Consider the following 25435-nt stretch of genomic DNA (forward strand, 5'->3'; position numbering starts at 1 on the left):
AGGAGATGTGGGTGAGGGGTGAGCCCAGGACTAGGACAGCAGGGGGTGCAGGTGGGGCCCAGGGCTGGGGCAGCAGGAGATGCAGGTGGGGGCCAGAGCTGGGGCAGCAGGAGATGCAGGTGGGGGGGAGAGCCCAGGGCTGGGGCAGCAGGGGGTGTGGGCGGGGGAGAGTCCAGGGCTGGGGCAACACAGCGGTGCGGGGGGAGCCCAGGGCGGGCGGAGGTGGGGGGCGGCAAAACACCTAGAGCTGGCTCTGCCCCTACCATTCACAGCAAGCTGCAGCATGAAGTTTCAGTTCCACACTCCTTCCCCCTCCCTTTCCTGTTAATTGCGGCCAAGGGAATGCTGGGAAATGTAGTTCTTTCCCTGCTCCAGGGCTGGCTCTATAGGCAGGGAGCTAACCAAGGAACTACAGCTCCCAGGGCCCCTGTTGGTTCTCAGCTCTCACGCTGGATTCTTGCGCCCCTGCAAATTTGCCACCCCAAGCAACTGCTTGCTTTGCTGGTGCCTAGAGCCGGCCGTGATCGCCTGCCCCTAAATCCAGCCCTGGTTGACCGTGCGTTATGTTGGTTGTTTTAAACCTGTTGCATATTAATTTAATTGTGAAGGAGCAAAGAATACTTCCTTATTCATTCGCTTTCTCCACACCATTCATGATTTTACAGACTTCTATCATATCCCCTCCTTAGTCGTCTCTTTTCCAAGCTGAAAAGTCCCCGTCTTTTTAATCTCTCCTCATACGGAAGCTGTTCCAAACCCTTAATCATTTTTGTTGCCCTTCTCTGTACCTTTTCCAATTCTAATAGATCTTTTTTTCAGATGGGGCAATCAGAACAGCATGTAGTATTCAAGGCGGGGCATACCATGGATTTACATTGTGGTATTACATTTTCTGTCTTATCCCTTTCCGAATGTTCGCTTTTTTGACTGCTGCTGCACATTGAGTGGATGTTTTCAGAGAACTATCCAAAATAACTCCAAGATCTCTTTCTTCTGTGGTAACAGCTAATCCATCCCCCATAATTTTGTATGTATAGGTTAGCTTCTGTTTTCCAATGTGCATGACTTTGCATTCCTCAACGTACAGGTTCATCTGCCATTTTGTTGCCCAGTCACCCAGTTTTGTGAGATCCTTTTGTAAGTCCTCACAGTCAGCTTTGGACTTAACTCTCTTGAATAAATTTGTATTGTCTGCAAATTTTGACACCATGCTGTTTACCTCTTTTTCCAGATCATTTATGAATATGTTGAATAGGACGGGGCCTAGTACAGATCTCTGGGGGACATCACTATTTCTCTCTCTCCTTTCTGAAAACTGACCATTTATTCCTACCCTTTATTTCCTGTCTTTTAAAGCAGTTGCTAATCCATGAGAGGACCTTCCCTCTGATCCCATGAAATGGGGATAAAATTCTTCCAAAAGCAACTGGAGAAGCAAAGTACTGCATCTTTGCGTTATAGTCTTATGGGAGACCAACATTCAAGTGCACAGTAATAAAAAGCACAGTTTCAACAGTCTCTCATATTTTAGACTCCCACCCACATTTCAGCTTCACGTTGAGGGGTCTACTTTCCTCTCTCTCTCTCTCAGCCATCCAGATCCATGAGAACCATCTATGCAGCACTTGTGGCAGAGGAACAAACCCTCCGCTCTGCACAGTTGTAATTCTTCATAACGTTTAAGTGATATCTTAACTTAGAAAAAACAGTGAGGTCTAAACTTTTAATTTTAGAATAGAAAAGGGAAGTTAGGAGATGAAAATAAGTCACATTAGTTGTGGAATTCTAACAAGCCTGGCGTTTTGTTATTTTTCTTAGGTGCAAAATACATAGCAATGGTTTCAAAATCTGAGAAAGAAATTGAATATTCACAGCATCAATGGTATTATCGGTATTACTGTTAGCTAATGTTACAGTTCAAATAACTGAGTGCACACCCAAACTCATTCATCACTTTAAATGAAGAAGCAGCTAAAAAAGGCTGGGCTCATCTTCATGCATGCAAGGAAGAAAACCCCACCCAGAGTGCAGTCAAAGCCCAGACTATAGGAGTGCTCAGTGTCAGAGACTGAGTGTCTCGAAGCTGGGTCCTCGGGGCCCCAAGGCAGGGCTCAGACAGCAGCCTCCACCGAGCAGCTTGCTGGTCCCAGCAGGTAGTATGGGCTGGTGGACTCTAGCTCACCAAAGGCACCACCCATAGTAGAGGAGACGTCCGGCCTCTCCAATTGGCTCAGGCTCACTTTTTAAGCCACAAGGAGGCACAGGAAGCTGTCTGAGCAACTCGGGGAAGCCCTGGCTGGCTGCTGTATTGGACTCTGCCTTCTCATCTGACTTCTGAGCCCTGCCTTAGAGTATAAGAACGGCCAGACTGGGTCAGACCAAAGGTCCATCCAGCCCAGTGACCTGTCTGCCAACAGTGGCCAATGCCAGGGGCCCCAGAGGGAGTGAACCTAACAGGTAATGATCAAGTGATCTCTCTCCTGCCATCCATCTCCACCCTCTGACAAACAGAGGCTAGGGACACCATTCCTTACCCGTCCTGGCTAATAGCCATTAATGGACTTAACCTCTATGAATTTATCCAGTTCTCTTTTAAACGCTGTTATAGTCCTAGCCTTCACAACCTTCTCAGGCAAGGAATTCCACAGGTTGACTATGCGCTGTGTGAAGACCTTCCTTTTATTTGTTTTAAACCTGCTGCCCATTAATTTCATTTGGTGGCTCCTAGTTCTTATATTATGGGAACAAGTAAATAACTTTTTCTTATTCACTTTCTCCACACCACTCATGATTTTATAGCCCTCTATCATATCCCCCCTTAGTCTCCTCTTTTCCAAGCTGAAAAGTTCTAGCTTCTTTAATCTCTCTTCATATGGGACCCATTCCAAATCCATAATCATTTTAGTTGCCCTTTTCTGAACTTTTTCTAATGCCAATATATCTTTTTTGAGATGAGGAAACCACATCTGTACGCAGTATTCAAGATGTGGGCGTACCATCGATTTATAGAAGGGCAATAAGATATTCTCCGTCTTATTCTCTATCCCTTTTTTAATGACTCCTAACATCCTGTTTGCTTTTTTGACTGCCGCCTTGTTCCTGACTCCTGCCTTCCTGTCCTGTCCCTGTCCTCCTGCCTTGTTCCAGATCTCTGTTTCCATGTACCATCCTAGCTACTCACTCAGGCTCTGACCCTTGGCTTGACTCAGGCTCTGCCCACTAACGCCTGACCACCACCGTTCTAGCCACTGGGTCTAACTGCCTACATCCCAGTCTGTGACACTTCGGCATCCGAAGAAGTGAGGTTTTTACTCACGAAAGCTTATGCCCTAATAAATCTGTTAGTCTTTAAGGTGCCACCAGACTCCTTGTTGTTTTTGTAGATACAGACTAACACAGCTACCCCCTGATATGTGACACTTTGTCTGTCATCCAGAAAGCTATCCATAAGCAAATATTCAAATGAAGCTAATATGGCAGCCCAAACTGCTGGTGCACTTGCATGCAGCATTTCGTGGGTGGTTTCATTTCTAATATCAACAGCCAGGTGAAGCAGCAAGCGCAAATTATTGGACACACAGGTGCCAGACAGATTTGAAATGCACAGAAAGAATATGAAGAACTGAAATGTTGCCATTAGAAGTGGGCAATTGAGTGAATATTTTACTAACAGGCGAGAAGACGTGGACTGGTGTCAGACTTTTCTGAATGGCATTACCTGGTATGTCGACTGATACAAAGGAAATATTTAGTTTTTTGTATCAGCCAGCCCACTGGCTCTCAAGCAGGCTTGGAGAGAGACCACTCATATCAGGGGTATTCCTGAAGTCCACTTTAGATGAAATAATGTGTTCAAAATGTCAATATGGGATTTACCTGTGATTATCCCAAGATCAGCATCAGATCATAAACCCATTCAAGCAAGCTAATAGGCTAAGAAAATACTGCATCTGTGACACTTCTGCGGATGTCATTAGCTAACAATATGCATCAGGATATTGCACCAGTAAATAACAGACTGCAATTTCGTCTCCTCCACACCAAAGTCGGTTGGTTTTGGTATCTGTTGCTCAGACCTTCCCTGTCATTTTAAAGGAAGCTGCAAAGCTCCTGCTTCCATTTGTGTTTCAGTAGTTGGCCACTTATTCTGCCTAACAGATATTTTTACATTTTGTTTAAAAGTTTACATCTAATTTGTTGGAATTCAAAAAAAAAAAGTTTCTTTCTTGAAATGACTTTGCACTTTCTATTATGCGGTCACATAATGAGCAAAGAGTTGGTGTGTAAAATCTGAAATTAACACAAGTCACTTTTGATGGTTGGACACTACTTTCAACCTTAATGGGATTTTATTAATATGTAGAAAGTGTTCTTCTGAACTGTCTGGATTGATGAAGCCAATAACATCAGGCTGCCTTGAATCCTGATGATGCTAGTGCGTGTCTTCTGCAGCAGCAATATAACTCACTCATTAAGTAGCCATTTGTCTTTAAAACAGATATTAATTCTAGTCAGCTTAGATGACTCTCCACACTTTAGTTCATATTTTCCCTACTTCATTATTATAAAAATTCCATATTCATAGAATATCAGGGTTGGAAGGGACCTCAGGAGCTCACCTAATCTAACCTCTGCTCAAACAAGTCCCATCCCCAGATAGATTTTGGCCCCTGAAACTCAAAACGACCCCCTCAAGAATTGAACTCTCAACCCTGTGTTTAGCAGGCCAATGCTCAAACCACTGAGCTATCCCTCCCCCACTATTAAAATTGGTTGTCCGTATAACAATATAGCAGCCCAAGAATAAGAAATATTTGCCTGCTTAATTATCTTGTATCATAAAAACACTAAAAATAGGGAAATATTAACCATTTAAATTCATTTTAGCTTGGTATGGGAGATTTCTTGTGTTCCTTCATTAATCCAATCTGCACATAATACAATTCTGATCTTTACTGCATTCACCTGCACTGTATTATTTTTCCACTTATTTACTTAGCTTTAATATGTGCCTGTCCTAAGTATGTGTACAATACAATCTAAACATGAATTTCAACTGAGCCAAGGGCTATGTTCCTGATCTTCCACCAAAACAATACCTCTCTCTTCTCAGGCCTGGAGGGGGAGCAACCTAAGCAACAGCAAGACCCCATTTTCTCCCCAAGTTACAATCCTGAATGACAAATTCCTTCAGTTGGGGACACACCACACTCCGAATCTCAGCTAGACACTCTGACCCACAGCACCTCACGTACATATGGAACAGGACGGCAGACAAACAGAGTCCTGTGGTACAGAGAATGGGAGTGATGTCAGGGCAGAGGAGCTGCCAGTGCTAACCTGTGAGGACTCTCAGGGTATGTCTACACTGCAATTAGCCACCAGGGCTGGTCTGTACTAGCTGACTTGGGCTTGCAGGGCTCGGGCTAAGGAGCTGTTTAATTGCTGTGTAGATGTTTGGGCTTGGGCTGCACACGCTTCAGCAGCCACCCACTAAGGACATTTTCCTCCAATCAGGAGGATGAATTTCTGACAGCTCTCAGATGAGGGCCCAATCTTATGAGGTTCTCACTGCAGTGGGGTAAATGTTTTTTTAACCAAAACGTTTTTTTTTTTCCCCCAGTGAAAAATGCAGATTTGGATCAACTGAAACATTTTGCAAAATTCTGTCAATTGTGGCAAATTGTTTCAGTTGTACTAAAAAAAATATGAAAAAAATCAAAACATTCCATGTTGACCTTTTAAAAATGAAATGATCCGATTTTTTTTTTATTCCAAATGACTTTGTTTAGAAATCTCCTTGGATTTTATTTTTTAAAATTTACAGAATATTAAAAAAAAAAGATATCTAAATGAAGTGTTTCATTTTCGGTTGAACTAAACGTTTTGTTCGACCCAAAACAATTCTTTTTGACTTTTCAATTCAACAAAAATACCAAAAAACTTTTCTTTTTTGGATTGATCCAAAATGCATTTTTCTTTTGATTTTTCAGAATTCACAAGAAACCGAAAAACTCTGTTAGCCACACAGCTCTAGTTCGGAGTGCCCCGGTAAAGCCAGTGGGAACTGAAGCCTCTCAGAACCACGCAGGAGACACTAAGGGCAGGTCTTCACTACGGCGGGGGGTCGATTTAAGATACACAAATTCAGCTACGCGAATAGCGTAGCTGAATTCGACGTATTGTAGCCGACTTACCCCACTGTGAGGACGGCGGCAAAATCGACCTCCGCGGCTTCCCGTCGACGGCACTTACTCCCACCTCCGCTGGTGGAGTAAGCGCGTCGATTCGGGGCTCGATTGTCGCGTCCCGACGAGACGCGATAATTCGATCCCCGAGAGGTCGATTTCTACCCGCCGATTCAGGCGGGTAGTGTAGACCTAGCCTTAGCAACTTCCAATGCAAGCCTCAAGGTTATTCCTGGAGCCAGATCTGGGACTTCAAACAACGAACATGATGTTTTATCAATGGCCTGCACCCAAGATTTATTAGTTTAAAAAAATGTCTCCACTTTGCCATAAGAGACAACAATCAGAATAAAAAATGGAGTATTCGTTATGAGATATTCCATTTTTGTTATTACTTGACAACAATATATAAGTGAAAATAAAGAGATAACCTATTTCCATTAATTCTCTTTCCTTATTTCACAGCACTCAGTTGTGGATGCTGAGATCATTAACACTCCCAATGCTTGGGTGAATAATTCCACTTCCTCCCCCCAGCCCAGTTTGCAAGATGTATCACGGTACTTACTTTTGTTTTTTGGAGATTTTGACATTTTCTGGTTTGTTTTTTTTGGTTATTTCTTTTCCATTCTTTAGCCATTTGAATCTGAGAGCGGGGTATTCGGAATTGGCTTCACACCTGAGCACTAGCTTCTGGCCCACAGCGGACTCCTGGTTTTTCAGTTCCTTCAATTTGGGAGGCCCAGCTAAAGAGAGAAAAGAAAGCACTGGTGAAAACCATGCTAATTGAAGTAGACCTAGGCAAGCCAGAAAATTTAGAGACAGAACCAGACTAAATGATTTCTAAACCAAAAAATCTCTCATTTGCATGAACTATACTTAAAATGTATGAAAAAGAGACGATATGAATGGGTATATTGGTGTGTTTACCCTGGAAGGAAACACACACACTTGGCCCTTCTTCGACTTCCCAGACACAAGACAACACAACCTTTGCAAAACTAAAATGAAGCTCCCATAGTCAATACAGAGATGCAGCCCATGAATACTGGGACCTGCAGTTGAGTAGTGATCTATGTGGCAGGCTAGGCCTCTTGAAGCAAGACTTCATGCTGGGAACTGTAGGGTATGTCTACACTGTACACTGAGCCCAGATCTGTGAGACCCGGGGTTGGTGTTTCCAAGCCTGTGCTTGAGTGTCCATACTACATTGTAAACCTGGGTTTACAGTTACCAGACCCGAGTCTCACAGAGATGCTAACACGTCCATACTGCTCTATGCAGACCTTCTGACTCTGATTCGTGACTTGAGCTGCGTCCACACTGAAAAATGATAGGTCTTGAATCTGAGTCACAGCAAGATTTAGGCTCTGACCCACCCCCTTAACAGGGTCCTAGGACTTCAGTCCTGAGTGCTTCCTGACCCAAATCAAACTGATGAAGCCCAAGCTTCCCTTCCATCCACACGCCAAACCTGAGTCAGACCCTGGTTTGGGTATGTCTACACTGCAATAAGAGACCAATGGCATGGCTGTGACTGGCCTTGGTCAGCTGACTTGCGCTCATGGGGGGTTGGGCTGCAGGGTTGTACAATTGCAATGTAGATATTTGGGCTCAGGCTGGAGCCCGGGCTCTGAGACCCAGCCCTGTCGCAAGGTCCCCAGCTCCAGGCTTCAGCCCAAGCCCAGACGTCTACACTGCAATTTGATATAGTCCTGCAGCCAGAGCCCTGCGAGCCAGAGTCTGCTGCCTTGGGCTCTGATGCTCAGTGCCATGGGTTTTTTAATCGCATATCTCCATGAGCTGCACTGAAGGCAACAGAATACGAAGTGTAAAGCATGTGATTTATTTGGCTATCAGACACTACCTGTCCAAAGGCTCCAGGTACCTCTGACATGACAGACAGCTTACAGAACAAATATCAGCACAGCAGCTTCCCAAACCACCGTGGGGAGAAGACACTCACTCCAGACGATAACTCCAACCCACATTACACTGAGCTCAACCTAAACGAGCCCCTTCTTCCCAAAGGCCATAGAAAAGAGGCAGGCTTTGAAGCACACCTTGGGGATCAGCAGATTAGGGCCATATTGGATTGAGGGAGTGGAACTGAATTCCAGAGTCTCAGGCCAGGTCTACACTACAATGTTAAGCTGACCCAGCTACGTCGCTCAGGGATGTGAAAAATCCACACCCCTGAGCAACGCCATTAAACCAACCGAACCCCCAGTGTAGATAGCATTAAGTCGATGGAATAATTCTTCCGCCTCTCGTGGGGAGGTGGATTAGCGACAGTGATGGGAGACCCCCACCCATCGCTGTAGGGAGTGGTTACACTGACGCTCATCAGTCTCGTCATGGAGAATGCGCTGCTAGCAGCTCCCTGTCTTTTAAACTGAGGTGCCCCCCGCTACAGTGCCTCCACTGACCACAGCAGTATGGTACTGGGAGAGTGGGGTCTCTTTTACAGCTATATCTCAAACCATTCAGGGCCGTATAGGTCGAAGCAGACACTCAAACCGCATCAGGAACTCACAAACAGTGCAGATCTCAGAGCACAAGCACCACGTGCTTATGGTGAGAAACTGCATCCATTAAGTGAACCAATATCCTTTTGCACTAGCATCAGTTTTCAAGTTCCTTCCAGTGGTGAGAACTGTTGCTTTGCTTGTTGTATAACTATAACGCTCAATAAGGAAATGAGGGACCAACATGGCTGTCCCCTGATTCCGACAAATGAAGGCAGCTGCAATCTTCTCTGTAGTATGTAAATTAGGTGCTTCCACCCGGATCATGACAAGTTTCCAGTGTGATCCTGTGATGGGAACACTTTTGACTCCCCTGGAATATGGAAAGCAGGGCCAGGATTAGAGCTTTTATTAGCTTGGCTACTTTTTGGCATTTGTATCTCATGTTTTGGGATGGGATGACAACGAATGCCTATGCTTGCTACTGTACCCCGGCAAAATTCTGAAGGCACTAATACAATCTTAATGGTGACCCACAAGACATTTTTACAAAGTCTTTCAAGATCTGTATTACTAATATATCTCCAACTGTGCATAGTGTAAAAGATAGGACTAGGAGTGGTCAACATTTTTCTGTTAACTTCTTTGACATGTAAAATGACGTCTTGATCAAAATTTTCCCAGCAAATTTTCATTTCAGTTGCTGTTGTCACGGGATCTTCAGTGAAAAATGGAAACGGAAAACTTTTTTAAAAAACAAAAAAAGTATTTAGCTTTTTAGTTTCTGAAAACTGAATTTCCACCTACCCTCCAAAAAAAAAAAAAAAGTGTCTTAAAACAAACAAAAAAGCCCAGGTTATGGAAGAACTGGATTGTTTTTGTGAACATTTTTGAAAAATAACAATAATTTTAAAATTTCTCACAAAAATAATCAGCATTTTTCACCAGCTCTATTAGTGACGTGTGTGCTGACAAATGTGCCATTGAGTTTTGTGGATCAGAGATAAGGCTGTCTGTGAAATGGGGAAGGTGAAATTTTCACATCAATATTGTCAATAATGGAGCAGGTGAGCAGTCAAAGGTAAAAATATTTACATAACCTTCCTAAACTAGTTATCTGAATACTTGTAAAACATGTATCAGGGTTATATTAAGCAGGGGAGCATAATCAATTATAGGGTCCCAGGTTTTTGTATTGGTTGAACTGTCAAGTTCTCAGTAAGAAATAAGGGACTAATGCAGGGGTTCTCAAATTGGGGGTCGGGGCCCCTCAGGGGGGTCAGTGTGAGGTTATTACATGGGGGTCATGAGCTGTCAGCCTCCACCCCAAGACCCGCTTTGCCTCCAGCATTTATAATGGTGTTAAATATATTAAAAAGTGTTTTTAATGTATGGGGGGGGGGCAGCATGACTCTGCTTCATTTGCTCCTGTGTATGCCAACCAGCATCACGGATGTGACCAACAAACATTGACCAAATGGTAAGGATGGAGTTTGCTGTAACAGAGGCAGAGCATGTGAGCCCAGGACCTTAAATCTTTTCTGTCAGTAATACAAAATAGTGCCTGTTAAACAATTGTTGGTGGCAGAATGATTTGCACAACATATATATTTAACACTGAGAAGTATAGCCCTCCAGTATTTAAGGCGGATCAAACTTTGGACAGAGCTCTTCCAGGACTTTCAGTATCGCAACAAAAGTGGTCGTACACATGACACCAGTAGAAAAATAACAACAAAGCCAGACATTAAAAAAAAAAAAAAAAGACAAAGAGAAACATTTAAAAGTAACAATGGGAAAGTCCCCAACCAAGCAACGCCCATATTAAGGTGCACTGGGATATACTTTACAAGCATTCTTTGGCTGAGAAACTCATTGAAATACTAGACAGGGGTCAGCAAGTGGGGTGCCGAGTCTTCATTTAGTCACTCTAATTTAAGGTTTCACGTGCCAGTCATACATTTTAACGTTTTTAGAAGGTCTCTTTCTATAAGTCTATAATATATAACTAAACTATTGTTGTATATAACGTAAACAAGGTTTTTAAAATGTTTAAGAAACTTCATTTAAAATTAAATTAAAATGCAGAGCCCCCTGGACCAATGGCCAGGACCCGGGCAGTGTGAGTGCCATTGAAAATCAGCTCGCGTGCCGCCTTTGGCACGCATGCCATAGGTTGCCTACCCCTGTACTAGAGGTTTATTTTTAAACATCAACATAAACACACCGAAAGGCATCCAAATTTAACCCTGAGCCTTCCACACTCCCCACTAAGGATCACTCTCTATGACCTGCAGACCTCCACTGACGTGACAAACTTCACCCCTCCCCCACAAAAAAGCAACACGGGATATCATGAGGAGAGAGGTATAACGCTGTGAGAAGTCTTGACAAATAGAGCCAAAAGGCCCTTGTGTCAGCGAAAGACCCAGCACTGCTAATGGGCTCTGAGAAAGTTTAGCAAGCAGCAGTGCACGAGATGTTAAACCTTCTATTAACGCAGACTGACTATCAGGGTTTTTTTTGTAAATGTTTCTCTCTGGGGGGCGCCGTTACTTTTGAAAGTCCCAGTGTATAATATTGTTAAGGACAAGGAACAAACTTTTCTACATTTACTCTGCAAAGCCACGTTGATAACATAAAACCTGAGTCAATCTGTCATTACTGGACTTGGGAGAGTTTGGCAGTGCTGAGTTCTCATCACCTTCAATGTTTGATTGTATAGTTAATCTGCATGGAGCCTCAACACACTGAACAAATTAAACAGCAAACCTGCAAAATATCATCCCGCAGCAGCACACTTGCAGCTGAAATTCCACGGAGTCTTTCTAGAACAGTACAAAACCTTTTAAGAGCGTGAACACAGGAATGTATTAGACATGCTTGCCATCACACATGTGTATTATTTGGTGTGAAAAATTGTGATTGACAGTTATGTTAGTAAATGGAAGCCACAGGGGTAACCGCTATCGGTTCTCCGGGCTGCTGGTGTGCAGAGACCACAGCCTACCATGCTAACCAATATTGTCTCATTGTTTCCTTGTATTCCCCGTCTGTATCCATCTGTTGTCTCTTGTCTTATATTATGAGAAACTTGGGACATGGACCATGGGTTTTTTGTTCTGTGTTTGTACAGGACCTAGCAAATGGGGTCCATGACTAGGCAATTCAATAATACAAATAATACAAATAAGTTATGCTCAAGGAAAGAGAGACAGTCACTTAAGACAGAATACATCTACTTCCCAAATTCCCTCCGCGCCATGTACGTCTCGCCTACAAGATTACAACCAACTCAGGTTTATAAACTACAGGCCAGATTTTCCAAAGTGCTACTACAATGCCCGAAGGGAGGTGCTGGGAGCTGAGCACTTTTTAAAATCTGGCCACTCCATTTCAACGTATTGAGGCTCCATGCAGATTATCTACACAACCAAACACTGAGAGTGATGATAGGACATAACCCTGCGTTGCCAAACCCTCCGGAGTACAGAACTGACTACATCGGCACTGAGCTCTTTGGAAAATCTGGCCCTCTATGTTTCAGATTCTGTGACTTGATATTACTGTGCACTTTCATTCGCAAAGACAAACAAAAAGGAAACAGGCAAACCAATAAGTAGTTATTAGACCTGAGCTGTCTGTCAGTCTAGGTACCAAAGCCAAGAAACCAACAGAAGTCAGCCCTACCTAACCTTGACATTGTAAACAGGAGATAAGCAAGTGATGCACGCGACAAGTACAACTAAAACTCTCCAAATGCCATGTGTCTTAGTGAAGCCACAAGGACATTTCTGCAAAAGTTTGACCTGTAGATGCGACATCACTAGCATTTCAGCTGAAACTTTCAAAGCAGCGGTGCCACCCAGCAGTGTCAAGAGCTCTCGTTAAACAGCTTGGTTTATTTTTTGGTGAAATTTTCAACATGAATATATGGCATGTCACCCATTCGGCATGGATGTTTACCTAGAAAAGTGGAGCTGCTCTTTGAACTTGGATTAGTGCCCCCTTCCTATTCTTTCCTTTCTAAGTACAATAATCCCCTCCGAAAGCAGTCACTGAAGTTGTAGCTCTTTCCTTGAAATGACTTTCGGAGAGGTATTAATCATCTTATCTAAAGCATGGAGATAAAGTCAATTAACATTTCCCAGCAGCAAGTGCAAGACGGTGTCACAGTGAGGAACCAGAAAGTGAAAGCAGAACATTAATCCGAGCATCTATGTTCACTTTCTGAAAACAATAATAAAGCAAAACTAAAAACGCTGCATACACGGGGAAAGCTCCTTCCTCTCTATTACAGCGGGTAAAGGGAGGGTAACTCCACCAAAGTCACGGAACGAAGTTCAGGCCAAACCTGTGTGGCTGAAAGCAGAATCAGGCTCATCATGAAAAGGCTGACAGTGTCCCTTGGGTAGCCTCAACAAGGTAATGCAGCCACACAGGGCATCAGCTTGTAAGCTTAGTCACCAGATTTCTGCACTGCAGGGCAAGAGAATGCTGTAGAGAGAGCAAGCTGAATTCAGATGTAATGAAAATGAGTGAGTGAGGGAGGGAGAGAGCCTAACCTACAGATTACAATTTAAATGTCAGCACCCTTAATTAACTCGCTGCTGATTATTTCTGCACAAACATGCAGTTTATCCCTTCACCCCAATCTCATCAGCTACCAAATGCCTCCGCTGACTCCTACCCTGTTGCCAAAATCTCCTGCTTCCCTGATCAATTTTCACGATGCCGTTACACATTGTCAATACAAAAATCTGACACTGCAGGTGGAAAACGCGGGGACAGCAGAAAATAAATGCAGTTAATATCAGAATAAACAATCCGGGGCTATTATTCACATTTAAGTCAATAAAAAGCGTTTAAGGCTGATTTTGCAAACCTAGGAGCCTAAAAGGAGCCTCCTAAATCCATATTTAAGTATCTAAATAAAAATGGCCTGATGTTGAGAAGTGCTGAGCAGCACAAATCCTACTAAAGAACAACCAGGAGTCCTTGTGGCACCTTAGAGACTAACCAATTTATTTGGGCATAAGCTCTCGTGGGCTAGAACCCACTTCATCAGATGCATGGAGTGAAAAAAAGTAGGTAGGTATAAACATACAGCACATGAAAAGATGGGAGTTGCCTTACCAACTGAGAGGTCAGTGCTAACGAAGCCAATTCAATTAGGGTGGATGTGGCCCATTCCCAACAGTTGACAAGAAGGGATGACTATCAACAGAGGGAAAATTACTTTTTATAGTGCTAACGAAGTCAATTCAATCAGGGTGGATGTGGCCCATTCCCAACAGTTGACAAGAAGGTGTGAGTATCAACAAAGGGAAAATTACGTTTTGTAGTGACCCAGCCACTCCCAGTCCTTTATTCAGGCCTAATTTGATGGTGTCAAGTTTGCAAATTAATTACAGTTCTGCAGGTTCTTGCTGAAGTCTCAACTCCACAAGGGCTCCTCATTGTTTTTGCTGACACAGCCTAACACGGCTACCCCTCTGAAATTCTACTAACTTCACTGGGAGTTGCAGTTTCAACAGCTTTTAAAAAAATCAAGCTACTTTGATTAAGGAGAGCTAACTTTAGGATCCTAAATTTGAAAAGTTTGGCCCAATGGAAATGACTCTGCTACAGTATTTCCAGTTGGCTGCCCCAGAGTGACACAGAAATCAGGTGCATGGAGGGGGTTGAGACCAAATTTAGCTCCAGCTTGCAAGAATGCTCAGTCCAATCAGCAGTTAGCAAGGCTGAGAGCAATGGCCTAGTACTAGATACTAACAGGAAGAAAGAGGACAGGAAGAGAAGCGGAGTCAGAAAGAAGAAAGGCATAAAAGAGGGAATGTCTAAAACATACGTCTACATTTTCCTCCCACGTCATCTCTCTGTGTTGTCTATCATCCCCTGTGGAACAATGCCAACATCTGTACCTTCACTCCACCTCTGCTGAAAATCTGATTCCTAACTGTGTCATTCCCCATTTTGACTACTGTTATTGCTTTAGTAACCATCCTAAATCTTTACTCTAAACTTCAGAGGCCCCAAAACACCTTGGCCATCCTATCCTCCCACCTCTGCAATATTCGTTCTCTGGCACATTCCTAGGTTTCCTGTCCATCTCTAATTACATAGTAATTGTGTCTCCCTGGATGCTGGTAGAACCTACATTAATTACTCTGTGTCCACATGAAAATCAGGGCTGTGACTGCCCTTTGTGTAGACATGCCTGAGCTAGCTTTAATCGAGGTACCACAGTAGAGAAACAGCTAAATAAAAACCATCTCAGGAATAGATCCATGAATTGGAGTCACACTCCATGAATACAGTCATCCTTTCACTTGCGCCATCCCACCCGTCTGGAGTTCTTACCCACCAACCCAGACAATGAATCACTTCCTTTCCTTACAATTTTCAGTTAAAATATCCTCTCTCTTGCCTACTCTGTTGTGCTGGTTCTCAAGCATTTTATGACACTGTGTATTAAGTACATTATATAGCAACAAGATGCAATGCACTGGTTGGCCAGTAAAGTACACAACATGGATTTGCCTTAGTAGGACTCACTTCTCTAACACTCAACCCTTGATTATCCCTGTGCTGGAGCAGTGCTGACAGAGCAGTGCTATCCTACCTCAAGCTTTTGAGGGCACAAAGGCGATATGCCTTAGGACAATGAATGACACCATAAATCATAGTGCCAGCAGGTTTCTTTAGGTGCCTGTTCAACACATCTGCCTAATTAAACTTGTCATTGCTACAGCTGGGCCAAGTTCCAGTGAGATCTACACAACAGGCTGCCATTTCTGTTCCGCAGAAGCAATGCGCTGAATTAAAATGGCATCATTCATCATTAAACAGAGAAAGTAAGCAAGTTTCATTGGGCACTAAAATACTTCTGCTGTCCTAAGAAGCAATTTTGGAGAGCATATTGCCATCCGTGGCAAGTTTACCTATATTACATATTAGGTATGTTCTGACTGTAAAATGAATGCCAATGCTTGGGCTGTCAACTCTTACATTTTCTTGCCTCTCTGTACAGTGCTGTGGATGTACTGGAAGTCTGGGTGAAACTCACCTCTCCGTGGAAGGACAGCCCATGGATTACACAACCACGTCAATCCCACTTAAGTCTTGCCTAGATTTTGCCCTGGGCCTCTGCAAAGCAGTGAGCATCACTCTACATGACTACACAACATATGTGTTTCAGGGGGAGCAGTGTTGATACTTTCCAGAACAAACGTTTTTCCAACCGCTCCTCCAAGGCCTCCTTGGGTTTGCAGCAGGGATTTGAAATGTGACAGTAGTGTCAGAAAAAAACCTCAAAGATTTGAGGCTTTATTAAGAAAAATGATAAAGAATAATAGTGACTATCTGTTGTTATATACATTGACGGAGTGGCCACATCTTCAAAGCTTTGTTCAGTACTCGTCACCCCATCTCAAAAAAAGGGTGGAGCAGAAATCGAAATGGTCCAGAAAAGGGCTAGAGGCATCAAAATACTTCTATATAAAGACAGATTTACCGGATTGGAAAGATTTGGTTTAGGGAGGAGTTGAACAAGAAGTTAAATGATAGATATACATAAAATACAGAATGGCACAGAGAAAGTCTGGTACTGCGGCTTTTTCTCACAATGAATGAAAAAGGAGACACCTTGGGACAGATATGGCAATTTCCTGCTTGGGAGACCTTATTGAATTAAGTTTAAGTACCTTTGGGATCCACCGAATTAAATGCAAAGGGTATGTGTTATTGTGGGCTAGGATTGTATGTAACCTCTCTATGGGGGAGATGTTATGGGAGGCCTGGAAGTTCAAGGACTATATTGAAAGTGTGCTAGACAAGAATGGACTTTTGGGACAATAAGTGTGAAGTGGATGTCCTAGGGAGTACCTAGGGAGAGGTCAATGCAAATTCCCTACTTCCAGTTATGCAAAAACCCAGCCTTTTGAAGTTACATCCTGAGGAGAGGGTCACTCTGCTAATTACCTTTTCCCGGAGCCTGGAGATGAAAGGCCAAGATGTATAAAGAAATGGCTAAACTCCCCTGCTGGGGTTCTAGTTCTGAATCTGAGACAGTTATGACCTGTAGTCACGGAATGAGCCCAGGTGTGGGTGTTGAAGGACTGATACCTACCAGAGCCTGAGGTGGGAGCTGGGGGTGACCTCTGGTAAGCTTCTTAGCATGTGTGTAGATTCTTTTACGTTTTAATATGTTTGCTCTGTAGTGATTTCACCATAATAAATGTTTCAGAGTAGCAGCCGTGTTAGTCTGTATCCGCAAAAAGAAGAACAGGAGTACTTGTGGCACCTTAGAGACTAACAAATTTATTAGAGCATAAGCTTTCGTGGACTACAGCCCACTTCTTCGGAGCTCTGCGGTAACTTCTGTATGCAGCCAATATACCGGTCATAGCTTCTGGAAATAAAGCAAAGGACAGGTGCTGGCCTTTTAGGCAGCCTGGCTTGTTGGGGATATCCCAGTGAAATACAGAGAGCTATGCAGCCTTAAAACCCGCATTGGAGGGAATGAGATGTGGGTCTTCACCCAAGAGAGATGACAGCTGGGAGCCTAAAGTGGTGCCCTTGGTGGACCACAGAGGGAGTATACAGGAGAAGTTACCCTGAAATAGTGACATACCATGAAACTGAAAAAAAACCATATCTATGTATCTAAAAAAGGTGATATTTATTTTGTAACATACTACCTGTGGAATTCACTGCTGCAAGATATTACTCAACCTTCCCTGTGGATGCACCTTAATGTGGTGGGAAAGCTTGTGTGCTCCAATAATCCTGAGAGCTATGCCAGCAAGAGCTATAACTTCTGGAAGGGCCAGCCAAGCTAGACAGATCAAAGGAAGGGACCAGATGAAAGGCAGCCCATTGGCCCTCTAGGTTGGGGGTTGAGCAATTGGCCAACTAGCTCTCCTTATAAAAAGAGTGATCTTATAGCAACACAAGATAGCCTTGTTTGAGCCCTAAGCAACATTGGCAAAGATTCAGATTCAGAAGATACTGTATTGCTGAAGCAAGTAGCTTAGTAGGATATTCAGAACAGTTTGTCATTAATATCATTTTTTTTATTATTTGTATTGTGGTAGTGCCTAGGAGCCCAACTCACGGACCAGGATGCCAGTGTGCTAGGCACAAGGGACACAGAACAAAAAGACGATCCCCGCACCAATCTCAATAATATTCACAAGTCCATAAGACAGGACAGTAAATGTTTACAAGATACCAACCCTCATCCTTCAAGACATAAGCCAACCACTAGGTATCTGCAAATGGGAAGAGATAGCTCTTCTGTAGAAAAGGATCTGGGGATTACAGTGGATGAGAAGCTGGATATGGGTCATCAGTATGTCTTTGTTGCCATGAAGGCTAACAGCATATTGGGCTGCATTAGTAGGAGCATTGCCAGCAGATCGAGAGAAGTGATTATTCCCCTCTATTCGGCACTGGTGAGGCCACACCTGGAGTATTGCGTTCAGTTTTGGGCCCCCCACTACAGAAAGGATGTAGACAAATTGGAGAGAGTCCACAACAAAAATGATCAGGGGGCTGGGGCACATGACTTATGAGGAGAGGCTGAGGGAACTCGGCTTATTTAGTCTGCAGAAGAGAAGAGTGAGGGGGGATTTGATAGCAGCCTTCAACTACCTGAAGCGGGGTTTCAAAGAGGATAGAGCTCAGCTGTTCTCAGTGGTGGCAGATGACAGAACAAGGAGCAATGGTCTCAAGTTGCAGTGGGGGAGGTCTAGGTTGGATATCAGGAAAAGCTATTTCACTAGGAGGGTGGTGAAGCACTGGAATGGGTTCCCTAAGGAGGTGGTGGAATCTCCATCCTTACAGGTTTTTAAGGCCTGACTTGACAAAGCCCTGGCTGGGATGATTTAGTGGGGTTGGTCCTGCTTTGAGCAAGGGGTTGGACTAGATGACCTCCTGTAGTCTCTTGCAACCCTAATCTTCTATGATTCTATGATCTCCTTAAGGTATGTTATTGTAGGGTTGCCCACCATGCAGGTGTTATATCTTATTTTGGAGCATCTGGTAATGGCTAATATCAGAGAGGTAAAATAACACCCTAGATGGACCATTGGTCTGTTCTCTTATGGCAGTTCTTATGTTACTAATCAAAATAATTAATAATAATGATGTCAGAATGATAGCCCAATAGACTCTGTGCATGTTCAAAACACAATTTAAATATTTTAATGAGGCCAGTCTGAGCAGTGGACTACCTCAGTGGGTTATATAATATTTCCCGAAAATAATCACTTATTAAGGTATTGGCGTGTAAGGAAAGAAAAACTGAACTGATTTTGGAAGATTTCTGATTTTTTTTTTCCATTAGCAGAACTGAGGTTAAAAAGTACAAACCAATTTGGAGAAAACAAGATTAATTTAAGCATCAAAAGCATAAAGTTGCCGTTAGAGTACAGGTGGTATAAAATATTCACAGCGACATGAAGAACTTTAAAGCTTTTAAGTCATTGATTTGCTAATGCAGAAGGCAATTCTTAAACTATGGATTTGGGCTCCTAGTTCAATGGAGTCTAATGTGTTCCCTTTTTTAATCCCTTATAGTGCTTCTCAGGTGTGATATTCCTGTGACAGGATTCCCGGGTGCAGCCTGGGACCGTCCTCTGTGCCCCCTAAATTCTCCAGCCTGGGCTGTCTCTCACAATGCCCTGCTAGTGACCAGTAGCAACCCCCTCCAGGAGCTGTAATCAGTCAGCACACCCATCTAAAGTGCAGGAATGCTCCCAGAGCCACTCATGAATCACACAGAGACAGGCACCAGCCAAATCCCCCCAGCTCCCAGCCTTGTACCTCAGGAAGACGAGCAGTGCAAGTTTATTAATTGGTTCACCACCTCATCAATGGAAAGTGGACATACACCAGTCTTTGCAAACCTATGCAGATTTACCACACACTTCAGGCAAACTCACTGGTAAAGATAACAGTAAAATAAATGTATTGACTACAAAAGATACATTAAGCGATAGGCAAAAAGTCAGAGTTAATTACCAAAAGAAACAAAATATAAGCACACAGTCTAAACTCTCAAACCTATTACACTGGGCAACAACTAGATTAAGCAGCTTTTCTCACCCCACTGGATACTGCAGTTCACAGTACACAGATTTCGCCCTTGAAACCTGGGCCAGGCCCTCTGTTGGAGTCTTCAGTCATCTGAGTGTCTTTATTGCTTGCAGCATAGGTAGGGGCAGGAGAAAGGTGAAGTGTGGGCCTGCTCTGTTCTGTTTTATACCCTCAGTCCCATGTGCTTGGGGAACACAAGTCCAGGCATGTCTGGGGGCCTTGCTGAGTCCTCAGGCAAGGTTGAGCAATTCCCCTGGTGTGGCCTCATGCAGGTGAGTCATTGAATTGTAGCTCCTTGCTGGACAATGGCTGTTGATGTTGTTTGACCCCTCACCTGGGTGTTGGCTATTTTCCTTGCTGTTGTATCTGGGGAGCTAATAATATCCGGCTGCTTCCCCAACTTACAGTATGTTTTAATGACAACCATACAACACAATCTCATAACTTCATATGCACTAAAGATATACATATCTAGCTAGAACAGTGACTTTCAGCTGATCAAAACCTTTCCCCCGATGCCTCACATGGCAGGCTTTATATGCAAGATCACAATTATATATAAATGAGGAATATGGGGGTCACAGGATGCTCCCCCAATTCCTTTTCTGGGATTCATCCTAGTCTGTATTCAGTACCTTATATGCCTAGTACTGTACTTCCCATGCTACATTATGATTCAAGACTTAATTTTTTTTTGAAGGGTCTCCCTCCAAAATCTATAACCTGGGATCAAGTGTACAGATAAAGGGTTCAGAACTTCAATATAATCTCTGTTTCACTAGAAGAGGCACATAGAGATGGTTTATGCAAAACAGAAATGGTCACTTTTAGGCAAAAGCTCCAAAAATAAGGAGTGGCAAAACTGGAAGTCTTTCTACAAGACATGCTCTGAGTCTAGACCAACCACAGTTATTGGGGTACGTGATGGAAACACTAGGTCAAAACTATAGCCTGTGTTATGCACAAAATGAGTTACACCTAGAAAAGGACATGAAAACCAACAAGCAGTGGTTCTTTAAATACAATAGGAGCAAGAGAAAGATGAAGGAAGGTGTAGGTCCTCTACTAAGTGGGAATGACAGCTAATAATTGAGAACATCAAGATGGCTGAGGTGTTTAACACTTCTTTTGCTTCAATCTTCACTAAAAAGGTTTAACTAGAAGGGGGAAGGAATGCAAGCCAAAATAGGGAAAGAACAGGTTAAAGAATATTTAGATACGTTAGATGTATTCAAGTCGGCAGGGCCTGATGGAACTCATCCTAGGGTACTTAAGTAACTAGCTGAAGCAATCTCAGAACCATTAGCAATTATTGGGTGAAGGACGGGTGAAGTCCCAGGGGACAGAAGAAGGGCAAACACAGTACCTATCTTTAAAAGGGGGAACAAAGAAGACCCAGGGAATTATAAACCAGTCAGCCTAACTTTGATACCTGGAAAGATACTGGAACAAATTATTAAACAATCAATTTGTAACCACCTAGAGGATAATAGGGTTATAAAGGAATGGCCAGCATGGATTTGTCAAAAACAAGTCATGCCAAACCCACCTAATTTCTTTCTTTGACAGGGTTACTGACCTAGTGGATGGTGGGAAGCAGAAGACATGATATAACTTTATTTTAGTAAGGTTTTTGGCAGAGTCACACATGATATTTTCATAAGCAAACTAGGGAAATGAAGACTAGATGAAATTACTAAAAGGTGGGTGCACAAATGGCTGAAAGACTGTACCCAAAGAGAAGTTATGAATGGTTTGCTGTCAAACTGGGAGGGTGTATCTAGTGAGGTCATGCAGGGGTCAGTCTTGGGTCCAATACTATTCAATATTTTCATTAATGACTTGGTTAATGGAGTGGAGAGTAGGCTTATAAAATTTCAAATGACACCAAGCTGGGAGGAGTTGAAAGCACTTTGGAGGACAGGATTAGAATTCCAAACAAACTTGACAAATTGGAGAATTGGTCTGAAATCAAGAAGATGAAATTCAAAAAAGACAAGCACAAAGTACTACACTTAGGAAGGAAAAATCAAATGCACAAATACAAAATGGGGAACAACAGGGTAGGGGCTAATACTGCTGACAAGGACCTGGGGGTTATAATGGATCACAAACTGAATAAAAGTCAGCAATGTGATGCAGTTGCAAAAAATGCTAATACAATTCCGGCATGTATTAACAGGTGTTGTATGTAAGACTTAGGAGGTAATTGTCACGCTCTATTTGGCACTGGTAAGGACTCGGACGGAGTACTGTGTTCAATTCTGGGTGCCACGCTATAGGAAAGAGGTAGACAAATTGGAGAGAGTCCAGCGAGAGCAACAAAAGTGATAAAAAGTTTAGAAAACCTGACCTCTGAGGAAAGGTTAGAAAAACTGGGCACATTTAGTCTTGAGAAAAGAAGAGTTGGGGGAGGGGGCGAGGGACTGATAAGTCTTCAAGTATGTTAAGGGATGTTATAATAAGAACAGAGATTGGTTGTTTTCAGTGTCCACTAAAGGTAGGACAAGAAGCAATAGACCTGATCTGTAGCAAGGGAGATTTAGCTTATATATTGGGAAAAGGGCCATTACTGGAATAGGCTTTTAAGGGAATAGGCTTTTAAGGGAGGTTGTAGAATCCCCGTCATTGGAGGCTTTTAAGAACAGGTTGGACAAACATCTGTCCGGGACGGTCTAGGTTTACTTGGTCCTGCCTCAGTGGACTTGATGAGCTCTTGAGGTCACTTCCAGCCCTACATTTCTGTGATTCTATGCACAGGTTGGGCTAGATGATCCTAATAGCCCCTTCTGGCCTTAAAAAACTAGGAATCTGTGAAAAATAATATAATTGGAGTTAAATACAAAATAATAATAACGAGTAATTATATAACACAGCAGCATCACGCTCAGAAGCCCAAACAGACCAGAACAAGACCAAAACAAATGGCGAGAATTGGTGATGCCATATGCCCGTGGGGCTCCAGGAGGATACAGAAAGAAAAGACAATAAGTATCAAACCACTGTAAAAGCATGACCATCTGTCTCGGTCACCGTGTAAGAGGTATGGTTTGGGCTGGAAGGATTCTGTTCTAAGTTGATGATGTTTTCATTCAGCTGAGGGCACATACAGTATGTTTACACTGCAGCTGAGAATATGCCTCCCAGCCTGGCTAGATGGACCCGTGCTACCTTTGTTCAAGCTAGAGATCTAAAACTAGCAGTGTGGACCTTGAGGTTCTGGAGGAGGTTAGCAGCTACTCACCTGAGTCAGCTGCCTGCTGGCTTCCTTCCAGCTACAATGCAGACATACCCATATATATGTTCTGCAATTTCTCAAAAAGATCATGTTTTGGAAGAATGAACACAATTTAACAGAACTATAGAAATATAGGTCTGGAAGGAACCTTGATAGGTCATCTAGTCCAGTCCCCTGCACTGAGGTAGGACTAAGTATTATCCAGAGCATCCCTGACAGATGTTAGTCTAACCTGTTCTTAAAAACCTCAAATGGCAGAGATTCCACAACCTCCCCAGGTAACTTGTCCCAGTGGTTAACTACCCTCACAGTTAGGAAATTTTTCCTAATGCCTAACCTAAATCTGTCTTGCTGCAACTTAAGCCCATTACTTCTTGTCCTGTCCCCAGTGATTAAGGAAAATAATTTATCACCTTCCTCTGTATAACAATCTTTTATGTCCCCCACTCCTCAACCTTCTCTTCTTCAGACTAAACAACCCCATTTTTTTTTTCAATTTTCCTCCTAGGTCATGTTTTCTAGACCCTTAATCATTTTTGTTGCTCTCCTCTGGACTTTCTCCAATTTCTCTATATCTTTCCTGAACTGTGGCTCTCAGAACTTGACACAGTACTCCAGATGAGGCCTTATCATGTTTTGCTTACAACACTCCTGATAATACATCTCAGAATGATGTTTCTTTTTTGCAATAGTGTTGCATTGTTGACTCATATTTAGTTTGTGATCCACTATACCCCTCAGATCCTTTTCTACAGTACTGCCCCTTGTGCAGTTATTTCACATTTTGTGTGTGTGCAATTGATTATTCCTCCCTAAGTCGAGTATTTTGCATTTGTTTTTATTGAATTTCATCCCATCTATTTCAGACCTTTTCCCTAATTTGTCAAGATCAATTTGAATTCTAAACATTCCAAACCTCTTTACAACTACTCCCAGCCTGGTATCATCCACAAATTTTTCAACTGTATTCTTTATGCCATTGTCCAAATCATTGATGAAGATATTCAATAGAACCAGACACAGAGCAGATCCCTGCAGGGCCCAACTCAATATGCCCTTCCAGCTTGACTGTGAAATATTGATAATTACTTTGAGTATGGTTTTCCACCCACCTTATAATAGGTTCGCCAAGGCTCCTAGTTTGTTTATGAGAAGGTCGTGTGAGACAGTATCAAAAGCCTTACTAAGTCTATGTCTGCACTATGGACCTTACAGCAGCACAGCTATCCCACTGCAGCTGTGCGCTGTAAGGTCTCTTGTGTATCTGCTCTTTGCTGGCGGGAAAGAACTCTCCTGCCAGCATAATTAAACACCTCCCAGTGAAATAGGTGGGAGCTATACCGATGGGAGATGCTCTCCCACCAACCTAGCACTGTTCACCCTGCTGCTTCTGTCAGTGAAACTTTCATCCGTCAGGAAGGTGTTTTCTGGCTTTTCGGAAACAGCACCACTGGAATTTAATGGGAGGAAGGTTTCATTTTGTTCTCCACCCTTGCTGGGCTCAAAATGGCTGAAGGTATTTTGCTTGAACTTTGGGGGGCAAGGTGCGGGAGGGAGGAATTCGACTTCAAACAGAAACGGAGCGTCAAAAAATTAACCTTAAAATGTTGTGTGAAAACAGGGGGTTGGGATGTAAACTGCTTTGTAACCATAATTACCGCAGGCATAGCCTAGCACACGCATCATGGATACTATATGCATCACCAGATACAGCATAAAGGCAGCACAGAGCACTGCCATATGACAAATCCAGTTTCAGGCAGGATTAAAGAGAGTTATTTCCCCATTGTGATAATGGCAACAGCAGCATCTACGTTTAAGAAAGGAAAGCAGAACAAAACGGGCTAACCAGAAGTTGGTAAGGTGACAGGCTTCTTATAAACACAGCGGATCAGCAGTTCTCTACTAGGGTAGCACAACCCCTCTTCCAGATGTCCAGGAGTCATGAGTACCCTGCCCTTCCCATATTGCTAAGGAAGGAGGTCCTGATTTGGAAGAGTTTGAGAACCACTGCAATAGGCAGATTAGACCCATGGTAGTGAACGCTGCAAACAGCTGGAAGATGGTGGTAAAGCAGTAAAAAAACAAAGAGAGGGGACATTCACCAGAAAAAGCATAGGCCCTTTTTTAATGATCTGTGAGAAAATCTAATATCCTGAGTCCCCCTGCTGGTTGCATGGGGAATTCTCAGGTAGTAACTGACCGAAGAGGTCACCATCATTGCTCAGGGAAATGCAAAAAACAGACACAAAAAATGTCCTGTAGAATATGGACAAACTCCTTCACTCAGCTTTGCCTTACTCTGAATCTCTGCCCATCTGTAGGGAGATATAATAAAACAACCTGACGGGAGAGAATAATGAACAAAATCAAAATGATTAAATTGATTCCCCCACTCTATTTCTGCCTTTTATTCGTGTTTTATTTCTTCTAGCAGG

General features: G+C 43.1%; 1 protein-coding gene across 2 annotated transcripts in view; it reads right to left on the reverse strand.

Moving 5' to 3' along the window:
• NRG1 (neuregulin 1) overlaps nucleotides 1-25435 on the reverse strand; it is a 229031-nt gene that overhangs the window by 181932 nt on the left and 21664 nt on the right. For both annotated transcript variants that reach the window (XM_034774156.1, XM_034774155.1), the window contains exon 2: nucleotides 6757-6934. In XM_034774156.1, coding sequence (XP_034630047.1) covers nucleotides 6757-6934 — 178 coding nt within the window. The remainder of the gene's footprint in view (nucleotides 1-6756; nucleotides 6935-25435) is intronic.

This window comes from Trachemys scripta, chromosome 6 (assembly GCF_013100865.1).
Source record: "Trachemys scripta elegans isolate TJP31775 chromosome 6, CAS_Tse_1.0, whole genome shotgun sequence".
In the NCBI taxonomy this organism is placed as follows: Eukaryota; Metazoa; Chordata; order Testudines; family Emydidae; genus Trachemys; species Trachemys scripta.